This window comes from Typopeltis vanoorti, chromosome 24, assembly GCF_054136105.1.
Source record: "Typopeltis vanoorti isolate ZY-2024b chromosome 24, IOZ_Tvanoo_1.0, whole genome shotgun sequence".
NCBI lineage: Eukaryota > Metazoa > Arthropoda > Arachnida > Uropygi > Thelyphonidae > Typopeltis > Typopeltis vanoorti.
The window spans coordinates 47,060,423-47,086,931 of NC_143572.1; the positions used below are offsets into that span (position 1 = coordinate 47,060,423).

Sequence of the window (26,509 nt, forward strand, 5' to 3'; positions counted from 1 at the left end):
TCTGATCCATTTCTTCTTCTTTTTATCCATTACTGTTATTCCTAGAATATTTCTCTCCATTCTTCTTTCAGTCACTAGTATTTGTTTCTCCATTTATCCAAGTTTCTGAGTCATAGGTGAGCACTGATAATCAGCATTGGTTGAATACTTTAAAGGCAGATGTGTAAAATTGAATATAATTCTCACATTCAGTTTTATTTCACTTTTTATAGATGGGTTAGTATGAGAGCTCTACTCCAATCATCTGGAATTCTATCCCCTGAGCAGGCTTCTGAATTATGCAATGCAGCCAACTTTTGTACTACCATATTTGAGCATATCTGGTCAAATTTCTACTACTCTAGCTGCCTTTCCACATTTCAGGTTTTTGATTACTTTTTCTACTTCAATAATGGATATATATTCCTGACTGCATTCCAGTTGAAAGTTTCTTACCACCGTGCTGACACCGCTTGTTTCATTTAGCAGTCTTTCAAAAGAATTACTCTAGGCATTTTCATGTCATTTTTAGTTTTCATGTCACCTTTATCATCTGTTTTCTTTTCTCCAATAGCTTCCAGAATATTTTGCCCCCTTCTTGATATTTATTTTCTATGTTGTTACCAAATTCTTATGACTTTTGTTTAGCTAGTTTTACAGAGTGCTTCACTTTCTTACATTTTGCTCTGTATTCTCCAAGAGCACAAGCTGACTTACTTGCCAGGAACTTTTGATATGCTTTCTTTTGATTGCCTCTTCAATTTCCTGAGTGGTCTACTATACTACTACTACTCAGCATTACAGTCCATTTCGGATCTGGGCCTGCCTTAGGATAGCCTTCCATTCTTCATGATTCTGTGCCTTGTTCCTCCAATTATTTACTCTTATTTTCTTTAAATCATCCTCCACATCATCTCCTTTTTGGTCATACATTCCAGCTTCCAAACCAGTATTCATAATCCTTTTTCTGTTGTCCAGGCCATTCCGTGAAGTCCGTCTGGTTAATTTTCCTTTTGACTTTAACAAGTTAAGTTTTTATAGGGCAGGGTTGTTAGTCCTGCACCCAACCTTATAAGAAGGAACCTGGCTATACCCTTGGGGACTGCATACTCAATTTTAGTTGCCTTTTATGACTAAAATGATTATTTTAGTCGTTTGGGACTATTCTTTAACCCCAGTCAGCACACAGGGTGAGTGGTCCACCATGGAGTTTTGATTTTTCTATCCTTACAGACAACCCCACCACAAGCCTCTGTGAGTGAACAGTGTAGTCGTCAGGATTTGCCACTGAATCTCCAAGGTTTGGTTCTTGTTTTCAATCGTTAATTTTTTCATGAATGATATTTGAGTCTACAGTTTATCTCTGAAAAGCTGCTCAACTTTGATTTGTTTCAAAACTTCCTTACACACTCTTCTTTTCAATATGAAATTCAATTTTATTCTGCTCAAAACTAAATACTGATCACTCCTTTCAAATTCTCTGTATTTTGGATTGAGCTGACCAATTCTTATTGGCTTAAACCACAATTTAATTACCTCATCCTATTAAATGAAGATTCTGAAGCCAAAGCTTATTTTGAACATTCACAGGCTTGAAGAATGTAACAAGATATTACTGAGTATACTTTTCCATTTACCCCATGCAGCTGTGTTATTTTGAACACTTTTCCTCTAGTAACCAAATCATAAGCCTTTTCAAGATCTACAAAATTTAAAACACAGTCAACTCTTTGCCTTAAAATAAAAATGCAGTCTTAACAACTATTTTTATAAATAAAGATTGCAGTGTTAAAATGGTGTCAGTAACTGGATTTTTTTCCTTTTTTTTTTTTTTTTAAATGTCAATCTCACATATGAAAGGTTGTAAACTTACTGCACCTTAATATCATGAGTGGGCTAAAGGTAAAATAATGTGAAAATCTCCAGCATTACAACTGGCCTTTGAACAATATACTGAAGATTATTTTTAATAAAAAGTTAATTACTACAGTTGGCTCTTACAAACAAACATCATTATAATAAACTCACTCACTGACTCAGTGCAGAAAATTACTGAAAAGTCCTGATCAGATACAGGCAGTCAAATTGCTATATGCTATAGGAAATTCACTACAGCAAACTACCCATTATAACAAATTATTCGCATGGTCCCTATGAGTTTGTTATTGTTGATTGCAGAAATTTTCTTTCGGTATAATCTCAGTTTTGTTTCAAGTTATTAAGAGTATTATAGATCTGGAGAAGTATAGAACTACAGAATCAAGGATGGTTGGTATTTTATGTGAATCATCCCCCACAAAATGTGAACCTATCATACATTTTTGCCCTGGGTGGGCTAAAGGCTAGATATAATGTGAAAATCCTGCTCTATCTCTAGAGCAGGGTTTCCATCTCTCCATTTTTGAGATCACAAGCTATTTCCAGTCTCCAATAAACAAGCTAGTGATCTCAACAATGAGGAGATGAAATTCATCAGCCATCAAAAGCCATTCATAAGCATCCATGTCCACAATGGAAATCAAACCCACCACCTTACGACTTTTCCAGGTCAGCAAGTCTGCAATTCTCATATTCAGTTTAATTCTGGGAGTTATTTAAAGACCAAAGCTGGGTAAGGAGAAACCTTCACACATTCTGTAAGGAAATTGAAAAAATGAATTGGGTTGATAACTCAATATTGAATCCTTGTCTTTTCACTGTATGTCCTATTATTAGGTATGCACTAGGATACTAAACAAATGAGGACAGGTTGACAATATGGAACTTAGCCAACCAAACTGCATTCTGTATTGCTGTTAGCTAATAGACAAATGTCATGAAATGCCTATTTATATAAAGATTGATTTTTGAGGAAACCAGGATAAAAAGTAACAAGTGAACTACTAGAACAAACCCAACAGAATTGAATATAATCACCATCAAATGGAAAAGAGGTGAAGTTAGCAGATGAATTCAGTTTAATTCTAATGGTATGAGATGTTACATTCAGTGATCAGGGAAAGAATGAGTAGATGTAGTATTCAGCACTAAACATAAAGATAAACTTTTTGATTGGCAGGCAATTTCAAGCCCAAATATGGCAAATTTCAAATAAGAAACTGGACATTGCAACTTATTTAAGCCTATGGTCACACAGAAGGCTCTACTAAAGAAACAGAGGAGTTTTTTTGAGAACTGAACAACAGAGAGAGTAGAAAATGAATTCCAGACATAGAGAAATGATTTTAAAAAAAGTTAATAATGGCAAGTAACTAATTTCTATTTGACATGTACTAGCTTACTAATACCATGTTTCTACAAAAAGATGTGCATAACACATGGAAAGAAATCACAAGAAATAAAGGTTTTATTTTATTGACTTACTTATCAAGTAAATACTTTTAAATACCTGGGATGCAAACTTATCACATTAAGATGAAAAAGATATAGACATTAAAATATCAAATTTTGTTAAAGTAAATGGCATAATAAATAAACATATTTAAGCCATGCTTGGTACAAACACACACCAGAATCAGACTATAAACGGAAAAAGAAGAATTGGAAGACCAAGAAAGTGATGGCACGAGACTGGAAGAGACTAGCTTATTTTTCATTGCAATATCTTTACACCAGTTTAGGATAAAATTTCCTGTATATTCTTATAATTAAAAATTGATCACAATGTATAGATTAAAGATGCCTAGAAATTATATTCTTGGTTTAATCCTTTATTTAAGTGTAAGCAAACAAAGTTTGCACCTGAAGTATTTTCAGGACTGGGCAACTCGTATATAAAGGCTAATGAATTCATATCACTTGCCTTTGCATTATGGGATACTAAGGCAAGTGATGCGAAGTCACTAGCCTCTATATACGAATTGCCCAGTCCTGAAAATACTTCAGGTACAAACTTTGTTTGCTTACACTTGGATAAAGGATTACACCAAGAATTTCTTGGCATCTTTAATTTATAGTATAATCAAGTGGAAAAACTTCCAACAACTGATCACAATATAGTTTTTAAGTAATATAAAATTAATATCACACTAAATAGAAAAATATAAGAGTTTTAAGAGATTCAAAGCTGAGTAGCTCATCATCATCATCAAATTCCTGCCATGTACCCTCAAGGGATGTACAGGATATGATAGTACTACATGAAAAAAATTACATCATTACTAACTTCCTATCTACAATTTCCCTCCAAATCAGTCTGTTACTTGTCAAGACTCCAACATTATCAGATCTTATATTTCTATGGTCTAAGGCACTTTGTACCGTATCAATCCACCTATATCTTGGTCTTCCTCTGGGTCATTTTGCTGCCAACCTAGCAGAGAACACTTGTATTGCTAATCATTCTTCGCCCATTCTATTTAAGTGACCATACCACCTGAGATTAGCTCTGCTAGCGCATTCCTGGATGCTGACAATGTCAAGTTCTTTCCTAATATCCTCATTTTTAATATGATATTACCATTGATGCCATCTGTTCACGCCTATAATCTTTCTTAGGACTCTCATATCTGCGGTCTCTAGTCTTTGGTCAAGTGTTTTACTTCTAAGCCAACTCTCAGATCCATAAGTTAAAATTGGTTTGAACACAGTCTTGTATACAGCAAATTTAGTGTTCTGACTAATTTCTCTCTTATTCCATATGAATTTATTCAATTGACTTCCCACCATACCAGCTTTGCTGATTCTGTTGTCTATTTCTATACTGAATTTACCATCTTCACTAAAAATCATGCCTAAGTAGCTGAAATGTTTACTTGTTCTACAGGTTTTCCATTCACAACACAGTTGTGAATGGAGTTGACATTTTCAATGATTCTGCCTATTTTCATTGTCTTTGTCTTTTTAATGCTGACCTTCATACCATATCTATTACAACAATTATTCAATTTAGTGAGAGAATCTTGCAGACTTGTAGCGGATATAATGATAAGTATAACATCATCCGCATAAAGCAAAGAGCTGACATTAACATCTCCAATTTTGATATCATGTTTAATATCACTTTCCTTCATAATGTGATCCATATAGATAATGAATAACAGAGGGAATAATGTACATCCTTGTCTAACACCAGATTTAACATTGAACCATCTTCCTGTACTTCCTTCAATTCTAACTGCTGACTTACAACTCAAATAAAGACTAAGTGCTGCTTGATATAATGTCCCATCGACACCATATAACTGTAGTGTATTGAATAGCTTCTCTCTTGGCACCTTATCATATGCCTTTTCCAAATCGACAAAACTTAAATACAGATCTTTATTATATTCCCATGCTTTCTCAACTATTTGTCGTAAAGTGAAGATCTGATCCTGACAGCCTCTGTTTGGCCTGAATCCAGCTTGTTCTTCACCAAGCTTTTCTTCCACAATTCTTCTCAACCGTTTCTCAAGTATACTTGCATAGATCTTGCCAGGAACACTCAATAGGGAAATACCTCTGTAATTCCTACATTCAGTTTTATTTCCCTTTTTATATATGGGTACTATGAGAGCTCTATTCCAATCATTGGAATTCATCCCTCTGTCCAGGCTTTCTGAACTATGCAGTACAGCCACTGTAAGACTCTTACACCACCATACTTCAGCATTTCTGGTGGAATATCATCTACTCCTGCTGCCTTTACACATTTCAAGCCTTTGATGCCTCTTTCTTCTTCAAGTATGGATATGTATTCCTGACTGTATGCCTGTTGAGTGTTTTTTTACCACTGTGCTATCACTACTTGTTTCATTTAGCAATTTTTTGAAGTAATTACTCCATACTTCAAGGATATCTTTTTTCTCCTGTTTTCATGTCACCTTTATCATCTCTAACGCCTTTAACAGCACTCTTTCCTCCATTCCTAATCTTCTTCAAAAACCTCCAGAATATTTTGCCACCTTCTTGATATTTATTTTCTATATTCTTGCCAAAGTCCTCCCATGACTTTTGTTTAGCTAGTTTTACACAGTGTTTAGCACTCTTGCATTTGTCTCTATATTCTCTAAGAGCACAAACTGATTTATTTGACAGGAACTTTTGATATGCTTTCTTCTTTTCCTTCACTGCCTCTTTAACTTCCTGTATCCACCATGGAGTTCTAATTTTTCTATCCTTGCAAACATCATCACAATGAATCAATCAGGGCTTTCTTCAAGGCTTGCCACTGAATCTCCAAGGTTTGATTCCTGTTCTCAAACTCTTTCATTTTTTCTTCAATAATCTTTGTGTATTTTAGTCTAATGTTCACATCTGAGAGCTGTTCAACTTTTATTCGCTTCAAAACTTTCTTACATGTTATTCTTTTCAATATGAAATTCAATTTTATCCTGCTCAAGACTAAATAGTGATCACTTCCAATTTCAAATCCTCTGTACACTCTGGTGTCCTGCACCAGGGAGAAAACATCACTATTAACAATAATATAGTCAATGAAACTTTTCTTATTCCTTGCCTCTTCTCTCCATGTGAATTTGTGCACATTTTTATGTTGGAATATGGTGTTAGTAATAACCAATCCATGTCCTGAGCAGAAATCCAACAGATATTTGCCATTATTATTAGCTTTGCTCTTTTCTCCAAATTTTCCCAAAATATTTCTCTATGTCTCACAATTATTTCCTACTCTGCTATTTAGATCACCAACAAGGACCAACTTTTCCCTTTTCATTGTGTCAGTTGCTTTTTCTAAAGCCTCAAAACATTCCTCTAGTTCTACCTTAGTAGAACCTTCTGTGGGACCATAGGCACAAATAAGTCTCATTGTCCAGTTCCCCATTCTCATATTTGCCCACATTACTCTACTTGAGACTGACTGCCATTCAAGAAGATTAGCCTGATATTTTGTGTTGAATACTATGGCTACTCCTTCTTTTCCTTGATTGTCATTGCCTGAATATAACATTTTGTATTTATTGCTCAGAAAGATCTCACCAGTTTTTGTCTTTTTTGTTTCAGTCACCCCTATTATGTCGATCTGGTACTTATCTAATTCCTCAGCTAGCTCCATTTCTTTGCCATTCAGGCTTCTTATGTTGATAGTACTGATCTTTAACTCTGGTGATGTTGAGTTAGGGTGTGTGTTCAGATTTGTTCCAGTAGCTGACTTTTCGCTGTTCGCCCTGGTTCCCTGACGAAAACAACGGGGGCCTTGTTTAACCGGGCGATGCCCCAGCCGGCATGAAATTTTGTCATGTTGTACCATCATTTTTTTATTTTGGTTTAACCAATAAGAATACAATTTCGTCAGCTAAATCCCAAATCGCCAGCCCATCCTCATTCGTTCAGTATCCAAGTAGATACCCAACAGGGTGCACCACGAGAAGGTGAGGATTGGACATTAGGTCAGAAGCCCTGGTCAGTTCTCCGCATTCCTTTAAAGGCTATGTGGAGGTCTCCTCTCAGTTATACAGCTGTGACCCTTAAGCACTCCAGCTGAGTAGCTTTATACAAATATTATTAGAAAAGTAAAAGAGCTTGAAAACAAGTGTTACAGACAAGTCAAAACATGAAGGAAACCCCAATTTAGCTACAGAAGAAGCATGTTGACAAGAAATACTTCTGTGGTTTAGCAAATCTTCATGTAATTTCTGGTATGGAAACCACATTTCTAAACAGAAAAGATTTTATTAAAATAAAAAATATCACCCAACAAGTTTCGTAAGTCATTAGAAAATGACATCAAGGTACAAGATGTGCGTGTATAAAACAAGACTAGAAAAAATTAATTACAGATAACAAATGTCATAAACCCTATACACAGTTTTGCAGATGACAGCGCATTACACTCCTCCCTTTCATTTGATAAACCTTACTATACACAACTCATATCAACCTACAAAACATCAATTACCACCACCCTCAATTTTGATCTCCAAGCTATCCTCCAAAGACGTTCAGATAACCTCGTCAATTGCTAACAAAACCCGGTTCTGTCTTATTTCTCATAAAAAAGAACAATTTTCTCCCAGTATTATTTTTGACAACACCCAATTCAGATAATTTTAGATTTCTCTTCTTGGAATTACCCTGACATCAAGCCTCTCCTGGCATAAAACACATTACAACCATTATATCCTCAGCTTCTAAAAAACTAGAATTTCTCTTTTGCTCAAGATGTTACTTCACTCCTGAACAGCTGTTAACCTTATACAAATCACAAATTCACCCAGCTATTAAATACTGCTCTCACATATAGGGTGGGGAAGGGCCCTAAAAGCTCTCTCAAAAATGCTTGATTCAATACAGAGGAGAGCAATTAGTCTTATTAATGACCCATCTCTTACCAACTCGCATTTTACAAATATTTCCATGGAAAATTATAATCTAAAATAGCATTAATAATTCTCCTACTTAGTACTAAACTTGATGGAACATGTGCAGCTGCTGCTCAACATCCCTTTACAGTGCACCTTGAAACCCACAGAACAAGTTTCTTTTCCTCTTCATTTATCCCTGCAACTGCTATATTGTGGAACAGCCTTCCCCCTATTGTGTTTCCCAAGGAATACAATATACAGTAATCAAACGTAAAAAAGTTCCTACTTTCCCAATCCACTACCAATGTACTATAGGTTGATCAACAACATCTCATGTATGGGCTCAACATAAAAAAAGTATACATAAACAGTGACAAAAAAATGCTAGTTTGTTGCTGTTATGTTCTATACCATAAAACATGTCATACATGATCTGTTGTTGTTAGATTTTTGATGAATGCAGCCTTGGATAGGAATTTTTATTATACTGTGTGTGTGTGGGGGGGGGGGGGGGGGCATTTATGATGCTTCTTTAAATTTTCTTATAAATAGTTATGTTCATTACATGGCTTTTTCTTTTTTTTTTTAAAACCAAACTACTTGGTGGCCTGTATTTGTTGTGTGAAAAGTTAATCCTGATCTGTGCCTTTTTTTTTTCAACATCCTTTATGTGTTTATTAGACATGTGCATCTCTCTCCATACCATCCTGTCTATTTTCTATTTAGAAACACATGGTCTCCATACCGGAAAGTAAATGAATACAGAAGCATGAGGTTAAGCCACCTGCAAGGAGAGAAATATCAGAACTTCATGCTCAACTAAAGAAGTTGAGGCATTTCAGGAAAAGAAAAAATTGCATCAAAGTTTCTAGCAATTAAGAATGAGCAAAGCTGGTATGGTAGGAATCAACTGAATATACATATGCAGAATAAGATAGAATTTAGTTGAAGTACTAGAGTACCTATATACAAGACAGTGTTTAAACTGATTTTGATTTATGCATCTGAGAGTTGCGTTAGAAATAACTATACTACAGTTATATGAGAGTTCTGAGAATAGAGGGAGTGAACAGATGGCATTCATCATAGTATCAGGCTAAAGATTAAGATATTAGAAAGAACTTGACATCGTTGGCATTCAGGAATATGTAAGCAGAGTTAAGTTATGTGGTCCCTTAATCAGAATGGGAAAGGGAAGGGTATCAAAACATGTGATGACAGGAAAAACACCTAGAGGTAGATTAAATTCTAGATGGATTGATGCAGAAGTACCCTAGAAGACCAAATTATAAGATCTGATAGCATTGGGATGCTGACAGATAACAGATTAATCTTGAAGAAAATTATTGGTAGGATGTTAGCAACAACAACAAACTTTTCATGTAGTATCATAATATATTGTACATCACAAGTACATAACAAGGATTTGATGATGTGTCACAGGGTCTGTACTTTGCTGCTGTGCTATCAATTTGTACATTAATGATACTAGAAATGATTTGAGGACTATCTGGATGTTGGTCAGTGATGCTAAACTGATAAGCAAACAGAAAAAGTAGCAAAGAATAATGATCACTCATTTGACAAATGGACGAAAAAATGGTCAAATGTAAGGTTATACACTTTGGGCTAAAATATATGAGACTAAGCATTTGGGGATGATGGTGGACAGGAAGTTGAAGTTTAGAGGATGGAAAAGAAACTAATTATAAATGAATCTCGTAATCTACTCTATAATGTTAATAAACTTAGAAATTTTGGTAAATGAGAATGAACATGAAAAAAAAAAAATCAAGAGTATGAAACAATAATGCTGTGGGATAGATGGGTTATATCCCATCATGTTATATCAAGCAAGGAAGAAACGGTTAAACCATTAACTATAAGAATGAGGGCTTCAACAGATTTAAGGAAAGTTCCAATGGAGAAGAAGAAGAGTAAATATGTCTGCCCAATCCATAAGAGGATCAAAAAGTGATATAAGGAACTACAGGCTGTAGTGCAATAAATGAAGTGCAACAGTGTTAAAGGCAGGTCCTGTTTATTAAAGTTAATTATTGATACTATTACTAAGGGATTAGTCACAAGTAATAGTTTTGGTATCATATATTTGGATTTTAGTAAAGCATTCAATACTGTACTGAACACACTTGTCTTGCTTACAAATAGGAAAAATATGGCATTAAGGGTAAAGTATCAAAGTGGTTATGCTCCAGAAACTAGTGAGATTCCATAGTAGTCAGTACAGTGTCAGTACAATACATTAAAAACAATTTATATCAATGATACTGATAATAGAATTAAAAGTTTTAATGTTAAAATTTGCAGATGACACCAAAGTGAGTAAAGTGGTTAATAAAGATCAAGGGTTACATGAACAAAATAATGAGTGGAGTGCTTCCTATGAGGATGGAATGAAATCCTGTGGGTTATAAAGTTTAGCTGACAGCAGAAAAGAGGATATGACAAAAACATAAGCTATGAGGTTGCATAAAGGTGCAGTTAGCAAGATGTGAGAATTTCTTTTGTGTGAAGAGTAGCAAATGAGTGGAATGGATTGCCAGAGATGGTAGTGAGTGCTCTCTCAGTAAAGAAGCTTGAGGAGAGGTATAAGCATTGTGGTTAGAATGGGCCTCATACAAGTCTTCAGACTCCTTGGAGATGCCTGTGTAATACAGGGTGTTCGGGATAAATTTGACAGTTTCGTAAGGAAAAAGAAAATCTTCTTTGTATCTATTAAATTTAATGAATTGACAAAAAAACATTACAGGCAGAGTTAATTACAATACTATCAACAAGATTTACTCAAAATAACCACCATTAGCATCGATCACAGCTTCAATTCTGCTTCGGAACCTCGAACAAGCTGATGCTACAGTCTCCCTGGGAAGGGCCGCAAAAACTGTTTTAATTTTATCCATTAACTGGGCTTTTGTATTACTGGAAGTGCGATTGGTGTCTTTTTCAACTGCGCCCCATACAAAATAATCCATGGGGTTAAGGTCTGGGGAGTTTGGAGGCCAAACATTTGGACTGGTGAAGTCGTAGAAATTTTCAGACAACCATTTTTGACTTTTCCCAGAGGTGTGGCAAGGGGCCGAATCCTGCTGCCATACATACGGCCTACCATTGGCTACCCTTGTTATCCAGGGCTTGACTACAGTTAGCAACTCCACGAACAAAGCCCGAATTCCAATGCCAGGGTTCTTCAACACCTGTTCCTGCAGATTTGCGAGGAATTCTGCTGTACGAACGCAATCAGATCGTCTGCTAGGGATCTTTCTTCTTGCTACATCCTCGTAGTCACCATTGCAAGTCTCTAGTTCATGCCTGATTGTTTTTACTGTATTCAGGGAGCATTGGGCAGCAGTCGTAATATCCTTATTTTGATGGTGGGCACGAATCATCATGATACAAGTTATTCTCTTCCATGATTCAGGTGGGTTCCAGCTATCCATCCTTTCTGACATCTTGTATATGAATGAAGAAGGGTCCAAACTTTTAAATGAAGAGAAGTGTGTGTTAATACATGTAACTTACGGAAAAATATAATTAATTATAAATATGTCAAATTTATCCCGAACACCTTGTAAATAACATACTAAGATTATTAACATGCTCATCTGCTGGTTTCTAATGGTTACTTATTTCTTTGTTTTATTTTTGTTCATATCTATTCTTTCTCCTCTTCTCCAGTAGCATCACATCTTTGAAATGTTTATTCCAAGAATTACCTAACTTTTAAAGTAATTTTTTTCTTCCACATGCTCAAATCACAGTCCCTCTTCATTCATCCTTATATGTTTGAGTAATATATATCTCTTCACCCCCCCCCCCTCCAAGTAGATCAATTATTGCTCCCGAATAAAATGATCTGCACTTAATCTCTGCTAGTCACTTTGGAGATGCAAGTTTCAACTTGGAATGGGTAATAAATTTCATGGAAAAGTATACTATAAAGAAACATGTGCATACCAGTTATATCTATATCCTTCATTCTCTTATAACAGTATTAATTAGCAGTATGTGAAATGACATATGAAAAGAAATAAGTGCTTTGACTAAGGCTTATTATCTCAAATACAAATAATCTTGGATTCTGCAAAAAACAATTATTAAACAATCAGTTTTACTATTTTACAAATTTAAAAAAAAAAAAAAAAAAAAAAAAAAAAAAAAAAATTTAGATGATCATTTGCAGTTAAATGTTCTCGGAAACGTAGAGAATATGAAAATCTGATTTACCTGATAGCCAGCATTCTTCCAATAATCTTCAGAAGCCTTGAAAATCTATAAATAATTTAAGGACAGTGTATTTTATTCCAAGATTTTAATTATTATAACAATTTTTAACTTACATAATTCATACTTTTGAAATACTGAGTAATTAAAGTATAACAGGAATATTTACATACCTTCAGCTATTTAGACTTATATGCTGATTTGAACTCATTTTAAGGTTTAATGGAATAAATACACAGCACATATAAACACTTGTAATTTTAATACTGTTTTTCCGTAATGATGTCTCAGTGACTAAGGTAAAATATAGGAGTGAGTAAACATGTTTAATGATTTATATGTGCTGTATTTATTCCATTAAACCTAAAAATGATTTACATACCTGAAAAATATAATCAAAATGGCCAACTTTCCTTTTTCTAGACATATTTGAGAAAATTTATCAGCTGATTTGTGAAATATTACGTGAAAGTTTATCAAATCAAAATATAGAAAATTTGCACCGGCATAAATACAAATTCCAGAATGTACAAAATGTAGGAGGAGGGCCCTCCCAGAGTTTCCAAATGTGCAATAATAAATAATTCATCTAACAGCTGAAGACTTTTTTTTTGAGGGGGGGGGGGGGAATAACTGCATACAAAAGCTTAATATATTCATGTATGCTCATAATGTAACGTTAAAAATAAAATCTAATTAGAATTTAAAAATTAAATGACATTTATTAACACTCAAATAGCCACATGAATATAATATATCAAAAATATATGCTTATTTATATTATTTCTATAATATCCAAAGGTTACAGTGACTTCTATGAACACTTCACATCCACATAATTATGTACATGGACACACACACACATCAAGGATGGTATGGTGGTTAAAGCAGTCAATTAACATTAAATTTCTGACAGAGGTTCAGATGTTTTAAAGCAGTAAATTACTGGTCATGTGAAAACATGACCAGTAATATGCAAAGTATTTACAAATTTCAAATATGACAGTTTGGTTTTCTAAAATTATAGAAGCTGAAATATTTTGTAATAATCAATCTAGGAACATGATAACTAATATTTAAGGAATTGACAGCGTATACTGGAAATATAGATTAAATAAACTTTAATATACACTTTCCGATATTTCGGCGAACGTCACGTTGCCATCTTCTTGGGAACTTACTAAAAAGACACGTGCACACAAGTACTAATAACAGCAAATGAGACTGAAGCTAGGAAGCTAGCGTTTTCCTAAAGTCCTGATGGTGCCCCCTGGCGGGCTATATTGGTAGTTCTTGGCCTTTGGGCTGAAGTTCTTCTGATAAAAGTTTCCCAAATTTGGGGCAGTTTCATGCATCCAAATTTGTTGAGGTTTGGCATGTTCCTAAGGGCCGAGGCTGATTCCATGAATAGTCTTTCATACTTGAACTTGCTGCGGTGTATTACTGTGGCTTTCTTCCATCTTATTCTGTGGCGAGTATCGCCACAGAATAAGATGGAAGAAAGAACTCGGCGTCCAAACTACAAACCAACACTGTTGTTAACCTATCGTCAGCTACCTTAAAGCCAGAAGCACTCCACGCCCTGTCACGTGGTCACAACTTCGCCATTGCTCCTAGGAAATTACCGGCCGAGGAATTAATGATTCAAATTGAACGCGGGATTCGCCAACGACATTAGATTGGATGTAGCCTGTGTTCTCAATAAAGCAAAACCTCCAAAATCCAACATATCCATTAGTGAATACAAGGCACTACAAGAATTGAAGAGAAACAAAAAAATAGTGATCACCAAAGCGGATAAGGGGAACGCCACTGTGGTACTCAATCTTAAAGATTACACAGGTAAGCTCAAGGCTTTATTATTAGATCGTTCCACTTACCTCCCCATTGATTACAATCCCACCAACTCACAAATTAGAAAACTCCATAGGCTCCTTAAGAAGGTCACTTCTTGGCCTGTGGAGATTACCAACAGACTAAAACCCTATAACTCTAGACCCCCCCCGCATATATGGGCTCCCAAAAATACACAAAGAAAATGTGCCATTACGTCCCATAGTGGATGGCATTGATTCCCCCACTTACAAACTAGTCAAGCATTTAGCCAAAGCGCTCTCACACTATACTGGCAATACACCATCACACATAAAAAACTCAGCCCACTTCAAAGCCAGTATAGAAAACCTTACACTCCAACATAATGACATAATGGTCAGTTTTGATGTCTCCTTCATTATTAGATCGTTCCACTTACCTCCCCATTGATTACAATCTCACCAACTCACAAATTAGAAAACTCTATAGGCTCCTTAAGAAGGTCACTTCTTGGCCTGTGGAGATTACCAACAGACTAAAACCCTATAACTCTAGACCCCCCCGCATATATGGGCTCCCAAAAATACACAAAGAAAATGTGCCATTACGTCCCATAGTGGATGGCATTGATTCCCCCACTTACAAAATAGTCAAGCATTTAGCCAAAGCGCTCTCACACTATACTGGCAATACACCATCACACATAAAAAACTCAGCCCACTTCAAAGCCAGTATAGAAAACCTTACACTCCAACATAATGACATAATGGTCAGTTTTGATGTCTCCTCCCTATTCACGAATGTCCCTCTCAAAGAAACCTTAGAGCTAATCCAAGCTAAATTTCCTCCCGATATCTCAGCCCTATTTCAGTTTACAATGAACTCAGGCTATTTCGTTTGGCAGGAAAAATTCTACAAACAGATAGAGGGGACAGCCATGGGTTCACCACTCTCCCCACCCTTGGCCAACTTCTTCATGGAGATGTTTGAAGAGAAAGCCTTAAACTCAGCCCCACAAAAACCTACCATATGGCTTCGCTACGTTGATGATGTTTTCGCTATTTGGCCACATGGCCTGGATTCACTCCTCTCCTTCCTAACACACTTGAACAACCAACACCCTAGAATCAAATTCACCCTGGAAAAAGAAGAAAACAATAACCTCCCCTTCCTAGACACACTAGTCACCTGCCAACCTGATGGAACCTTGGTTTTCTCAGTGTATAGAAAACCCACCATTACAGGCAGATACATTCACCAACAATCCCCCCCCCCTCACAACAATATGGAGTTATTAAAACATTATTCAACAGGGCAAAAATAATCTGTTCTAATGATCAAGCCCTAACCACTGAACTAAATCACATCCGTGACACTTTCTCAGCCAACGGCTACCCCCTCCAAAAAATCCAAAAAATACTTAACCCAGTTATCCACAACCCACCACCCCCTCCCCTTCACAAAAAAGATTACTCTAAATCCATCACTATTCCCTACATCAGAGGCACCTCGGAAAAAATCAATAAAATCTTAAAAAAAGATGACTTGACCACCTGTTACAAACCACACAGAAAACTGGCATCCCTTATCCGCTCCACCAAAGACCAACCACTTCCCCTAGACCTACCTGGTGTATACCAGGTCCCTTGCAGCTGTAAACTGTCCTACTTTGGCCAAACAGGCAGGACAGCAAATATCAGAATCTCAGAACACAAGGATTACATCCGATTTCACCAGTACAGCCACTCTGGGCTTGCAGACCACGCTCTGGATACTCGCCACAGAATAAGATGGAAGAAAGCCACAGTAATACACCGCAGCAAGTTCAAGTATGAAAGACTATTCATGGAATCAGCCTCGGCCCTTAGGAACATGCCAAACCTCAACAAATTTGGATGCATGAAACTGCCCCAAATTTGGGAAACTTTTATCAGAACTTCAGCCCAAAGGCCAAGAACTACCAATATAGCCCGCCAGGGGGCACCATCAGGACTTTAGGAAAATGCTAGCTTCCTAGCTTCAGTCTCATTTGCTGTTATTAGTACTTGTGTGCACGTGTCTTTTTAGTAAGTTCCCAAAAAGATGGCAACGTGACGTTCGCCGAAATATCGGAAAGTGTATATTAAAGTTTATTTAATCTATATTTCCAGTATACGCTGTCAATTCCTTAAATATTAGTTATCATGTCTAACCAGCGTATAAGCCTCTCAACAAGAACAATCTAGGAACAGACTCTGCGATTATATGTCATAGCTTAAAAAAAGTGTACCTCCATTTTTTAACATTACCTCCTTCCATCACATTATGCCCATGTTCCCAAAATTTATATCCTGCCAAAAATACACAAAACCAAAGCACCAGTATGACTGATAGCTGAAGGAATCAACAGCCCCAATTATCACTTAGCCAAGAAACTAGTGGTTACACTAGTTTCTTGGCTAAGTTTTACCTAATGATTACCTCCTTCCATTTCCCAAAAGAAAGACCACCTCAATAATTGAAGTTTTATTTAAAATAAACTTTGAAAGTATTTTTAAATAGAAATCTGAGCCTTTAATGCCTGGTGGATGGTAATGCACAATATACAGCATATCCCAGTCAAGTGGGAGATGCATCATCATCATTACCTTCCTGTGGTATGACGTGTTTCCTCAAACAGAACTCTGGTGATGATTCTGACCACCAGAGTTCAATATTGTCATCTTATAAAGCATATCTTCCTTTGGAGGATATACAATCTAGACTTCTATATGGAAGTTATCCTTGTTCACCTGGTGAAATACCACTGTCATGATCAGCAGAGGTGTGAGGTGTCTACTACCATGTTTCATTTCTGGTTTCAGTCCTTCCTCTTCTTCCCACATGCTGTGTTGCTGGCTTTGTTGTACATGCCCACACTGAAGTTAAACTGACTAGAGAGTCAGATCACCTCCATTCAAGGGTACAGCAGGTAGTATGTAGCACTGAATCTGATGGCAACACAGCTGAAGGCTTCCTGATCAGTTGGCAAATAATCCTGCTGTCTACTCTGGCAGGTTGCATGTGGGGAAGGTCTCAAACATGTTCAAACTAGATGGTGAATTGCTACCTAAATGACTCACTTTGCCATATGTTATGTTTCTTTTGCATCGGGAGGTGCATTTTTAAAGTTTATACAACATGTTAGTTGCAACTTTTTCTGTAGAATTTTATTTGTAAAATTAGTATTTGTGAATGTCTTAATGATATAGAAAATCTCAAATACAATTTGAACTGATCATAAGTACACATACATCTTTATTTGCTTTCTACATCCAGTGACTGCCTTATAAACAGGTATTGCAACATGTAAAACTGAAACTTTGAAAGATGTTAGGATAATGTATTAATGTAATGTATTTGATACTGTGTTTGATGATACAGCAAAACTGTTTAGCTTGCATGTATGCAGTATAGTTATCTGTGGGAGGAAGGGAGGTGTTTTTGATTATGTAGGATTATTTTCACTCCAACTATCTCTAATCACTAACTGTTGCTAAATATATTACATTGTAGGATATCTGTATTAAAATTCAAATACTCCCCAAGTTAAAAATATAAAAATGAATTAAAGTTAAGAAACTAGTAATAAGGCATTTTATAAAAGCAGTCAGTTAAATGTTTATTTTTGTATGTCATGAGCAAGACATTAATCAACGTTATTATTTTTGACTACTGAAGTCTTGCTTAGATATAAAATAAATTTATGTAGTTAGATATCAAAGCGTAATTGTAACTTTGTATGATCTGTCAAGTTTTGAAATGTTAGTGTTGTATGTAGACAAGTATTTACAAAATATGTTGTCAATAATGAGGAAAGTGAAAGTCACTACTATATTATGGAAAGTGATTAAATGAGATTACATCAGTGTGAGAAGATTGTGAAATGAACTCTTATAAGTTCTGGCTGTTTCATTATGAAATAATAATTAAATAAACTTTCTGCACTGTGAAGAAAGAACTTAGTCATTTCAAGTGCAGTGGCAGTGCACAATAGTGGATTTGAGTGGAAGTTTCTCAGCTGATTTCCAAGCATGCATGGAATTGAAAAGAATGTTATCAAATGTTGCTGAACATTCAACTGTTTGGAAAATAGGAAATGAACACAGCAAGGAGAAAATCTGGAGTTTCTGTCTTCAACGTACGATGACTGAACTGAAATTAAAGAAAAGTAAGAAATGGAAGACACAGAGGAGATATCCTTGTATAAGGATTTAAGTGTGAAGTTTTTAGTAGTCATTAATCCATATAGGATTTATTTCAGTTAAAGCTGAATGGAACTGATTTTCAGTTCATATAAAAATGGGCCCAATAAAGTTCGTTTTATTTAGGATTTAGTTATTTCTTCAGATATTTTCATACAGAAGGCAGAATTGTTCCAAAGTGTTAAAACCGTTCATAGGGTTTCAAGAAGAATGTTGAGACTTTCATATAAATAGTTAATTCATTCTAAAGCAACGATATAGTTTATAGTGGAACTTGCTGTTACTCTCATACATAAAATGAAATTAAAGAAGTGTCTTGGATGAAGACAAGGTATGTTTGCTTTGGTGTTCTGTGATTTTAAGATGCAAGAAGAATTTGATTGTTATATTGCTCACACAGACAGCAATTTAGTTTTTACATTAATCTTTCTCCAGTGTGAATTCAAGAAAGAATAAAATTTCTGTGCAAAGCAAGAAACTAAAATTCCAGAAGTTTTGTCTCCATATAAAATAACTGTTGGCTTATGAAAACTGAAGGGAAGCTGATAGTTCAGTATTAATTTGATGTATATTTCTGTTATTTGTAGATTAAAGATTTTTATTTTGGTTATAAGGTGTGTGAAGACAATCTTTTAATAGGTAAATGGTTACTGGGTTAATTTGCAAGATAAGTTACATACAAGATATGATGGGATATGAAGCTGTGTGCAAAGTTAAAGTTGGAGCTTAGTTTCAGTGTTTTCTTTTATTTTAGAATTTAAGTTTTAACCACTCAACATGTGAGGGAGAAGGTAAAAATATATCCTCCTACACACACATACACCCAATTTACATACAAAAAAATCAGGGGCGAATGCTGGTCTTGAAATTCAAGCTTGCTCTTGTTATCATTCAGGGAATGAGAGGTGTGATTGAAGTCTGATTAGCGAAATAATGAATTACTGACCATTTAAAACTATATACAGGTAACCCTCGTATAACGTGGATCTGTCAAGTTTTGAAATGTTAGTGTTGTATGTAGACAAGTATTTACAAAATATGTTGTCAATAATGAGGAAAGTGAAATCTCATAACGTGGCATTTCCGCAGAAATGCCACGTTATGAGAGCCTCAGATCACATAGAAAAAGTAGGGTTATCTTCCGAAATCATTTTTTTTTTTTTTAAATTATATAAACAACAATGACATATCCAACAAAAAATATATTTTTTATTAATTCAGGTAATTCATGTAAGTTAAGAAAACAAACTATGAAACAAATACATAGTATAAAAGTATAAAAATTACAAATTGTATATTTAAACTTCATTGCACATAATGCATAAATGTTTTAGGCAAAATAAAATAGTGCATATTTTAATCTTTCATAGCACGAGGATTGGAAGATTGGTTAATAAACACTGGTTTTGTCATGTAATCACCTGATGCATTACTACAAAACAGTAGAGTAATTCTATCTTTGGAAACTTTGAATCCAGGAGCTGATCTTTCATTTTTCAAAATATGTGCGTCTTTGCATTTTTTTTCCAATATAACCCAGATTCATCTGCATTGAACACCTGGTCTGCACTATAAATGTTTATAAACTTTGAGAGCTTTTTGTTTAATAAGATTTCGATCCATAGGAATTTTCTTTCGAGGTGCAATCTTCTATGGAAATCATTAGAGATTTCTCCATTTTTCCATTAAAATATCACGTACACGAGCAACGCGCTTTGCACTTATCGTTGACCCAGCAATAAACACTTTCTCGGATTTTATGTTCATTTTGTTTGAATCGTTGATTCATTTAAATTCAAAGACCCTGCAAAAACTCCTGGTTTTTCTCCATTTTTCAATTGATCCAAGATTTAGAATATTTTTCTTCGAGAGAAATTAATTTTGTTTTCAATGTTGGTTTTTCCCTTTCGTTGCAGTTTGTGGCCATCATCAAATTCCTGCCATGTACCCTCAAGGGGTGTACAGGATATGATAGTACTACATGAAAAAATTACATCATTACTAACTTCCTATCTACAATTTTCCTCCAAATCAGTCTGTTACCTGTCAAGACTCCAACATTATCAGATCTTATATTTCTATCGTCTAAGGCACTTTGTACCGTATCAATCCACCTATATCTTGGTCTTCCTCTGGGTCGTTTTCCTGCCAACCTGGCAGAGAACACTTCTTTTGCTAATCTTTCTTCGCCCATTCTGTTTAAGTGACCATACCACCTGAGATTAGCTCTGCTAATGCATTCCTGGATGCTGACAATTCTAAATCTTCACTAAAAATCGTGCCTAAGTAGCTGAAATGTTTACTTGTTCCACAGGTTCTCCATTCACAACACAGCTGTGAAGAAAAGCTGGGTGAAAATTTTTTCAATGATTCTGCCTATTTTCATTGTCATTTTATTGCTGACCTTCATACCATATCTATTACAACAGTTATTCAATTTAGTCAGAGAATCTTGCAGACTTGTAGCAGATTTATTGATAAGTATAACATCATCCACATAAAGCAAAGAGCTGACATTAACATCTCCAATTTTGATATCATGTTTAATACCACTTTCCTTCATAATGTGATCCATATAGATAATGAATAACAGAGGGGATAATGTACATCCTTGTCTCACACTAGATCTGTACTTCCTTCAATTCTAACTGCTGACTTACAACTCAAATAAAGACTAAGTATTGCTTGATATAATGCTCCATTGACACCATATAACTGTAGTGTATTGAATAGCTTCTCTCTTGGCACCTTGTCATATGCCTTTTCCAAATCGACAAAACTTAAATACAGATCTTTGTTATATTCCCATGCTTTCTTTACTATTTGTTGTAAAGTGAAAATCTGATCCTGACAGCCTCTATTTTGCCTGAATCCAGCTTGTTCTTCACCCAGCTTTTCTTCCACAATTCTTCTTAATCGTTTCTCAAGTATACTTGCATAGATCTTGCCAGGAACACTTAGTAGGTAATACCTCTGTAATTCTCACATGCAGTTTTATTTCCCTTTTTATATATGGGTACTAGTATACTAAATTCCTGTTACAAAATATATAGCAGAATCTTAAATAACAAACTAATGAAATATTCCGAAAACTTTATTTTAGAGGTACAGAATGGATTTAGAAAAGGACGATCATGTATAGACCCAGCTTTTGCCTAAAATTAATAGTAGAGAAAAGAAGAGAATATAATTTGGAAACACATATTGCATTTATTGACTTTGAAAAAGCATTTGACAAAGTTAAAAGAAACATATTATTTAACATATTAAAAGAAAGACAAATACCAAATAATATCCTAAAAGCTATCACAAGTATGAAAATAATCAAATACAAATAAGATTAAATCACGAGCTATCATATACAAGAGAGATAAACCAAGGGGTCCGACAGGGATGTCCCCTCTCAGCAACTCTTTTTAATATCTACTTAAATGAAATAATAATAAAATGGAGTAAAAATTTACACCAAGGAATTAAACTTTCACCTACAGTTAACTTAAACACTCTCCTCTTTGCAGACGACCAAATAATAATTACAAATTCGGAAGATAACTTACACTAAGCTATTTTAAATCTAAATGAGATATCCAAAGATTATGGTATGATAATATCAACAGAAAAATCAAAAACTATGGCCTTTAAAGGACAAGATCCAGCAAGAACAAAAATAGTAATAGATAACAAGATCTTAGAACAGGTGAATTCATTTAACTACCTAGGATGTATGATCACATATGAAAATGAAAAAGATATAAACGTAAAAATTGCAAAATATTTAAAAATAACAGGTGTAATTAACTCTATATTTAAACCAAACCTAGTTCAAAAACAAACCAGGCTAAAAGTATACAATACATTAGCCTTACCGGTCTTAATGTATGGAAGCGAAATCTGGACAATAAAACAAAAAGACAAAGATTAACAACAGCAGAAATGAAGTTTATGAGAAAAACTGCAAAGTATACCCTATTTGATCACAAAAGAAACGAAGATATTATGAAAGAATTAAACCAAGAACCAGTAATAGAAAAAATTAAAAAATATAAACATAAATGGATGGAACACATTCAAAGAATGAAAACAGAAAGATTACCAAAACAAGCCTTAAAGTACAAGCCATTAGGAAAAAGAAAACCAGGACGTCCTCTTAAACGATGACTTCTAAGGCCGGAACAGGCCTAAATCCTTGATACATATGATGATGATATATGGGTACTATGAGAGCTCTACTCCAATTATTGGGAATTCGTCCCTCTGTCCAGGCTTTCTGAACTATGCAGTGCAGCCACTGTAAGACTTTTATACCACCATACTTCAGCATTTCTGGTCGAATATCATCTACTCCTGCTGCCTTTCCACATTTTAAGCCTTTGATGGCTTTTTCTACTTCAAGTATGGATATGTATTCCTGACCGCATGCCTGGTCAGTGTTTTTTTACCACTGTGCTGTCATCACTGCTCGTTTCATTTAGCAGTTTTTCAAAGTAATTACTCCATACTTCAAGGATGTCTTTTTCTTCCGTTTTCATGTCACCTTTATCATCTTTAACTCGTTTTACAGCACTCTTTCCTCCATTCCTAAGCTTCTTCAACAACCTCCGGAATATTTCCACATTCTTGATGTGGCCATTACTATAAAAATAATTTTTTACACAAAAAAGCAAGCATTACATATTGTATGTAACTCACCAGAAAATAAAGTGCTCAGTTTGAGATGAACACACCTTTGATTTTTAATGCACTTTCCTGGCAGAAACGAGGACAATTTTCAACAATAAACATTTTATACGGTATTTCCCCTAATATAAATTCGCTACTTATAATTACATGTGGGATACAGGCAGACACAAATTTAACAAAGATAAAAATTTGATTTTTAAGTCAAGCGGTGAAAAACATGAAAAGATAAAGGACTACTACAATTTGCAGACCGCGTTATATTGAAACCACGTTGTATAAGAGTGCGTTCAACAAGGGTTACTACAATTTTAGCAGGCGTTGTATCAGTACTGCATTATAGGAGGGTTATCTGTATTTAGAAATTTATGCACAGTTAATCACAGTTAATACAAATACAACATTTATTTTACAAATGATATTCTATCTTTTTCAATTTAGCTATTGAATACAAATTCTACCCCACAGTTCTTCTTTATGAACTGGTCAATAACATCGCCATAAAAAGTTGGTTGTAACTTAATTTTCCCAAGCAACACGCACACTTGTAAAGGCTGGTTGAAGCTCACTGGCTAGAGCTACTTTGACCACGTCATCTCACCCATGTTTAAGCAACAGGGTGAGATGACGTGGAGGGAGTGGAAATGGCTATGCGCGTGCATGAAATCAGAGTGCTGAAGTGAGGACCTGGATGCTCCCACAACCGAGCAAGCCAAGGTAGCTTGACTAGCATTGTCCTTCGATACACAACGCAAAGCTCAATTATTGCCGTGCAAGCTTAAAATGTCTTCTGTCTACAAAAATAAAATCCTAAATGGAATGCTTATATATGCATGAATTTATTAACAAATAAATATTACTTCTTTCTCAATTAATGAGCTTGCACAGCAAGCATGGAGAAGGATTCTCCATTGCAAAAAATACTGCTGGTGGTGATGAATGACACTGATGACAGTTGGGCATTGTAGTGGAATTAAGTAGTAGGGGAGACAATGAGATGTGTATAGTGGTGATGAGTGAGTGCCCTCCTGCAGTGCATCTTTGAGCTCCTTGGTGGTGTCATATAATAATAATAATAAGACTAATGTGTCTCTGTACTGTATTTAGTGATACAATAAAACTAATTGTTTTTCTTACTTTTGTAGTATGGTATCTGTTGGAGAAGGGTGTTTTTCACTATACAGAGGCATTTTCATTTCATTCTTGGAAAAGAATAAACAGCGAGTCAAAATTTATCTCTTCCTGAATAAAAATGAATCCTATCTATTACAAGAAGAGGACTACATCTGTTGATCTCTAGCAAAATAGTAGCACGTGGGATATCTATTATTGATAAGATAGAAAAACTGCTGAAAACAAAAAAACTCCTGTGATGAAAGTAGAATTCTCAAACAGGTGTGGGAAAATGTATTATAAGAAGAGGACTGCTTTTATTAAGGCCTTAAATACTGCTCTCTTTTGAGTTGTAGTAAATAAAGCCTTTGTTTTGAAACTGACTGCTGTAAAGTTTCTTATATGATAATGAAAATGAATGTTTTCATTATGGTATTCAATCATCATAACTGCTGAAAGGCCAACAGGTCATCTCCTATGAAATGCTACTACTGATCTCAGACTCAAGTATTAATTCAATTTGAAGAAAACTTAACTGTATATTACAGATGAAGTCAGTGATTATTCTAAGTATAACAAAGCATTTAATAAATCTATTATTTACAGTTAATGTTATACTTCTAAATAAATCTGCTACAAGTCTGCAAGATTCCCTGACTAAATTGACTAACTGTTGTAATAGACATGGTATAAAGGTCAGCAATAACAACACAAAGACAATGAAAATAAGCAGAATCACTGAAAATGTCAACTGCGTCGTGAATGGAGAACCTGTGGAACAAGTAAAACCTTTCAGCTACTTAGGCACTGTTTTTAGTGAAGATGGTAAATTAAATATGGAAATAAACAACAGAATCAACAAAACTGGTATGGTAGGAAGTCAATTGAATAAATTAATGAGGAATAAGAGAGAAATTAGTCAGAACACTAAATTGTCTGTATACAAGACAGTGTTCAAACCAGTTTTAACTTATGGATCTGAGAGCTGGGTCAGAAGTAAAACAATTGACCAAAGACTAGACACTGCAGATATGAGTATTGAGAAAGATTAAGGGCACGAACATTATGATATTGCTATTGATGCCATCAATAGCAATATCATATTAAAAATGAGGATATTAGGAAAGAACTTGACATCATCAGCATCCAGGAATGTGTTAGCAGAGCTAATCTCAGGTGGTATGGTCGCTTAAACAGAATGGGCAAGGAAAGATTAGCAAAACAAGTATTCTTTGCTAGGTTGGCAGGAAAAAGACCCAGAGGAAGACCAAGATACAGGTGGATTGATACGTAAAAAGTGCCTTAGACGATAGAAATATAAGATCTGATAATGTTAGAGTCTTGACAAGTAACAGACTGATTTGGAGGAAAATTGTAGATAGGAAGTTAGTAATGATGTAATTTTTTCATGTAGTACTATCATACCCCATACACCCCTTGAGGATACGTGGCAGGAATTCGATGATGATTATTTACAGTTATCATATACATAACATACAAAGGCAAATCTATAAATTAAAGATGCCAAGAAATTATATTCATAGTTTAATCCTTTATCCTGAATTAACAGCCATACAAAGAGTTCTCAAATTCTATCTCTCAAATCCAGTAATAAACATTACAGAAAGAATAACCATCTACAGTGACTCAAAATCTGCACTTGAGGCATTAAAAAATGGAAAAACAAATCTCACACAGGAAATTCATGAAATACTAACTACTTTAAATTTGAAAAATAAGAACTGCAGACTGCAATGGATACCAGCCCATGTAAATATTGAAGGCAATGAAAGAGCAGACTGACTAGCCAAAGAAGCAAGATACTTACCTTAAATATTACACCCACTATCACTAACTGATGCTAATGCTATCACCAAAATAAGATTGGTAAAACAAACTATCAAGAAGAATGAAATCAGTGAAATTAATGAAAATAGAGAAATAACCACAGTCATCACCAGCCTAAGGAGGGAACATTTTAAAAACATGAAAATTCAGCCAGATGGTAGTAGGAGCTACGAAACATGCAAAAACTGTCCAGGAGTTGAACTAACACCTGTCCATATTTATTCTTGTCCAGCAATTGCTCTGCTCTACAGAAAGTTGAAATTACCCTAGAGAAAAGTTCTACTCCATCAAAGTTCAACAATTGCCAAAGCAGCTCTACAGATCCACAGATCTAGAAACTCTTCAATGGACTAGACAACAACAACAACA

The 26,509-nt window shown here is 35.0% G+C and overlaps 1 protein-coding gene across 3 annotated transcripts in view; it reads right to left on the reverse strand.

Moving 5' to 3' along the window:
* The window catches only part of LOC150093162 (uncharacterized), a 164,587-nt gene that overhangs the window by 34,260 nt on the left and 103,818 nt on the right, over window positions 1–26,509 (reverse strand). For all 3 annotated transcript variants that reach the window (XM_090413595.1, XM_090413596.1, XM_090413594.1), the window contains one exon: window positions 12,468–12,512. In XM_090413595.1, the coding sequence (XP_090269721.1) occupies window positions 12,468–12,512 (45 nt within the window). The remainder of the gene's footprint in view (window positions 1–12,467; window positions 12,513–26,509) is intronic.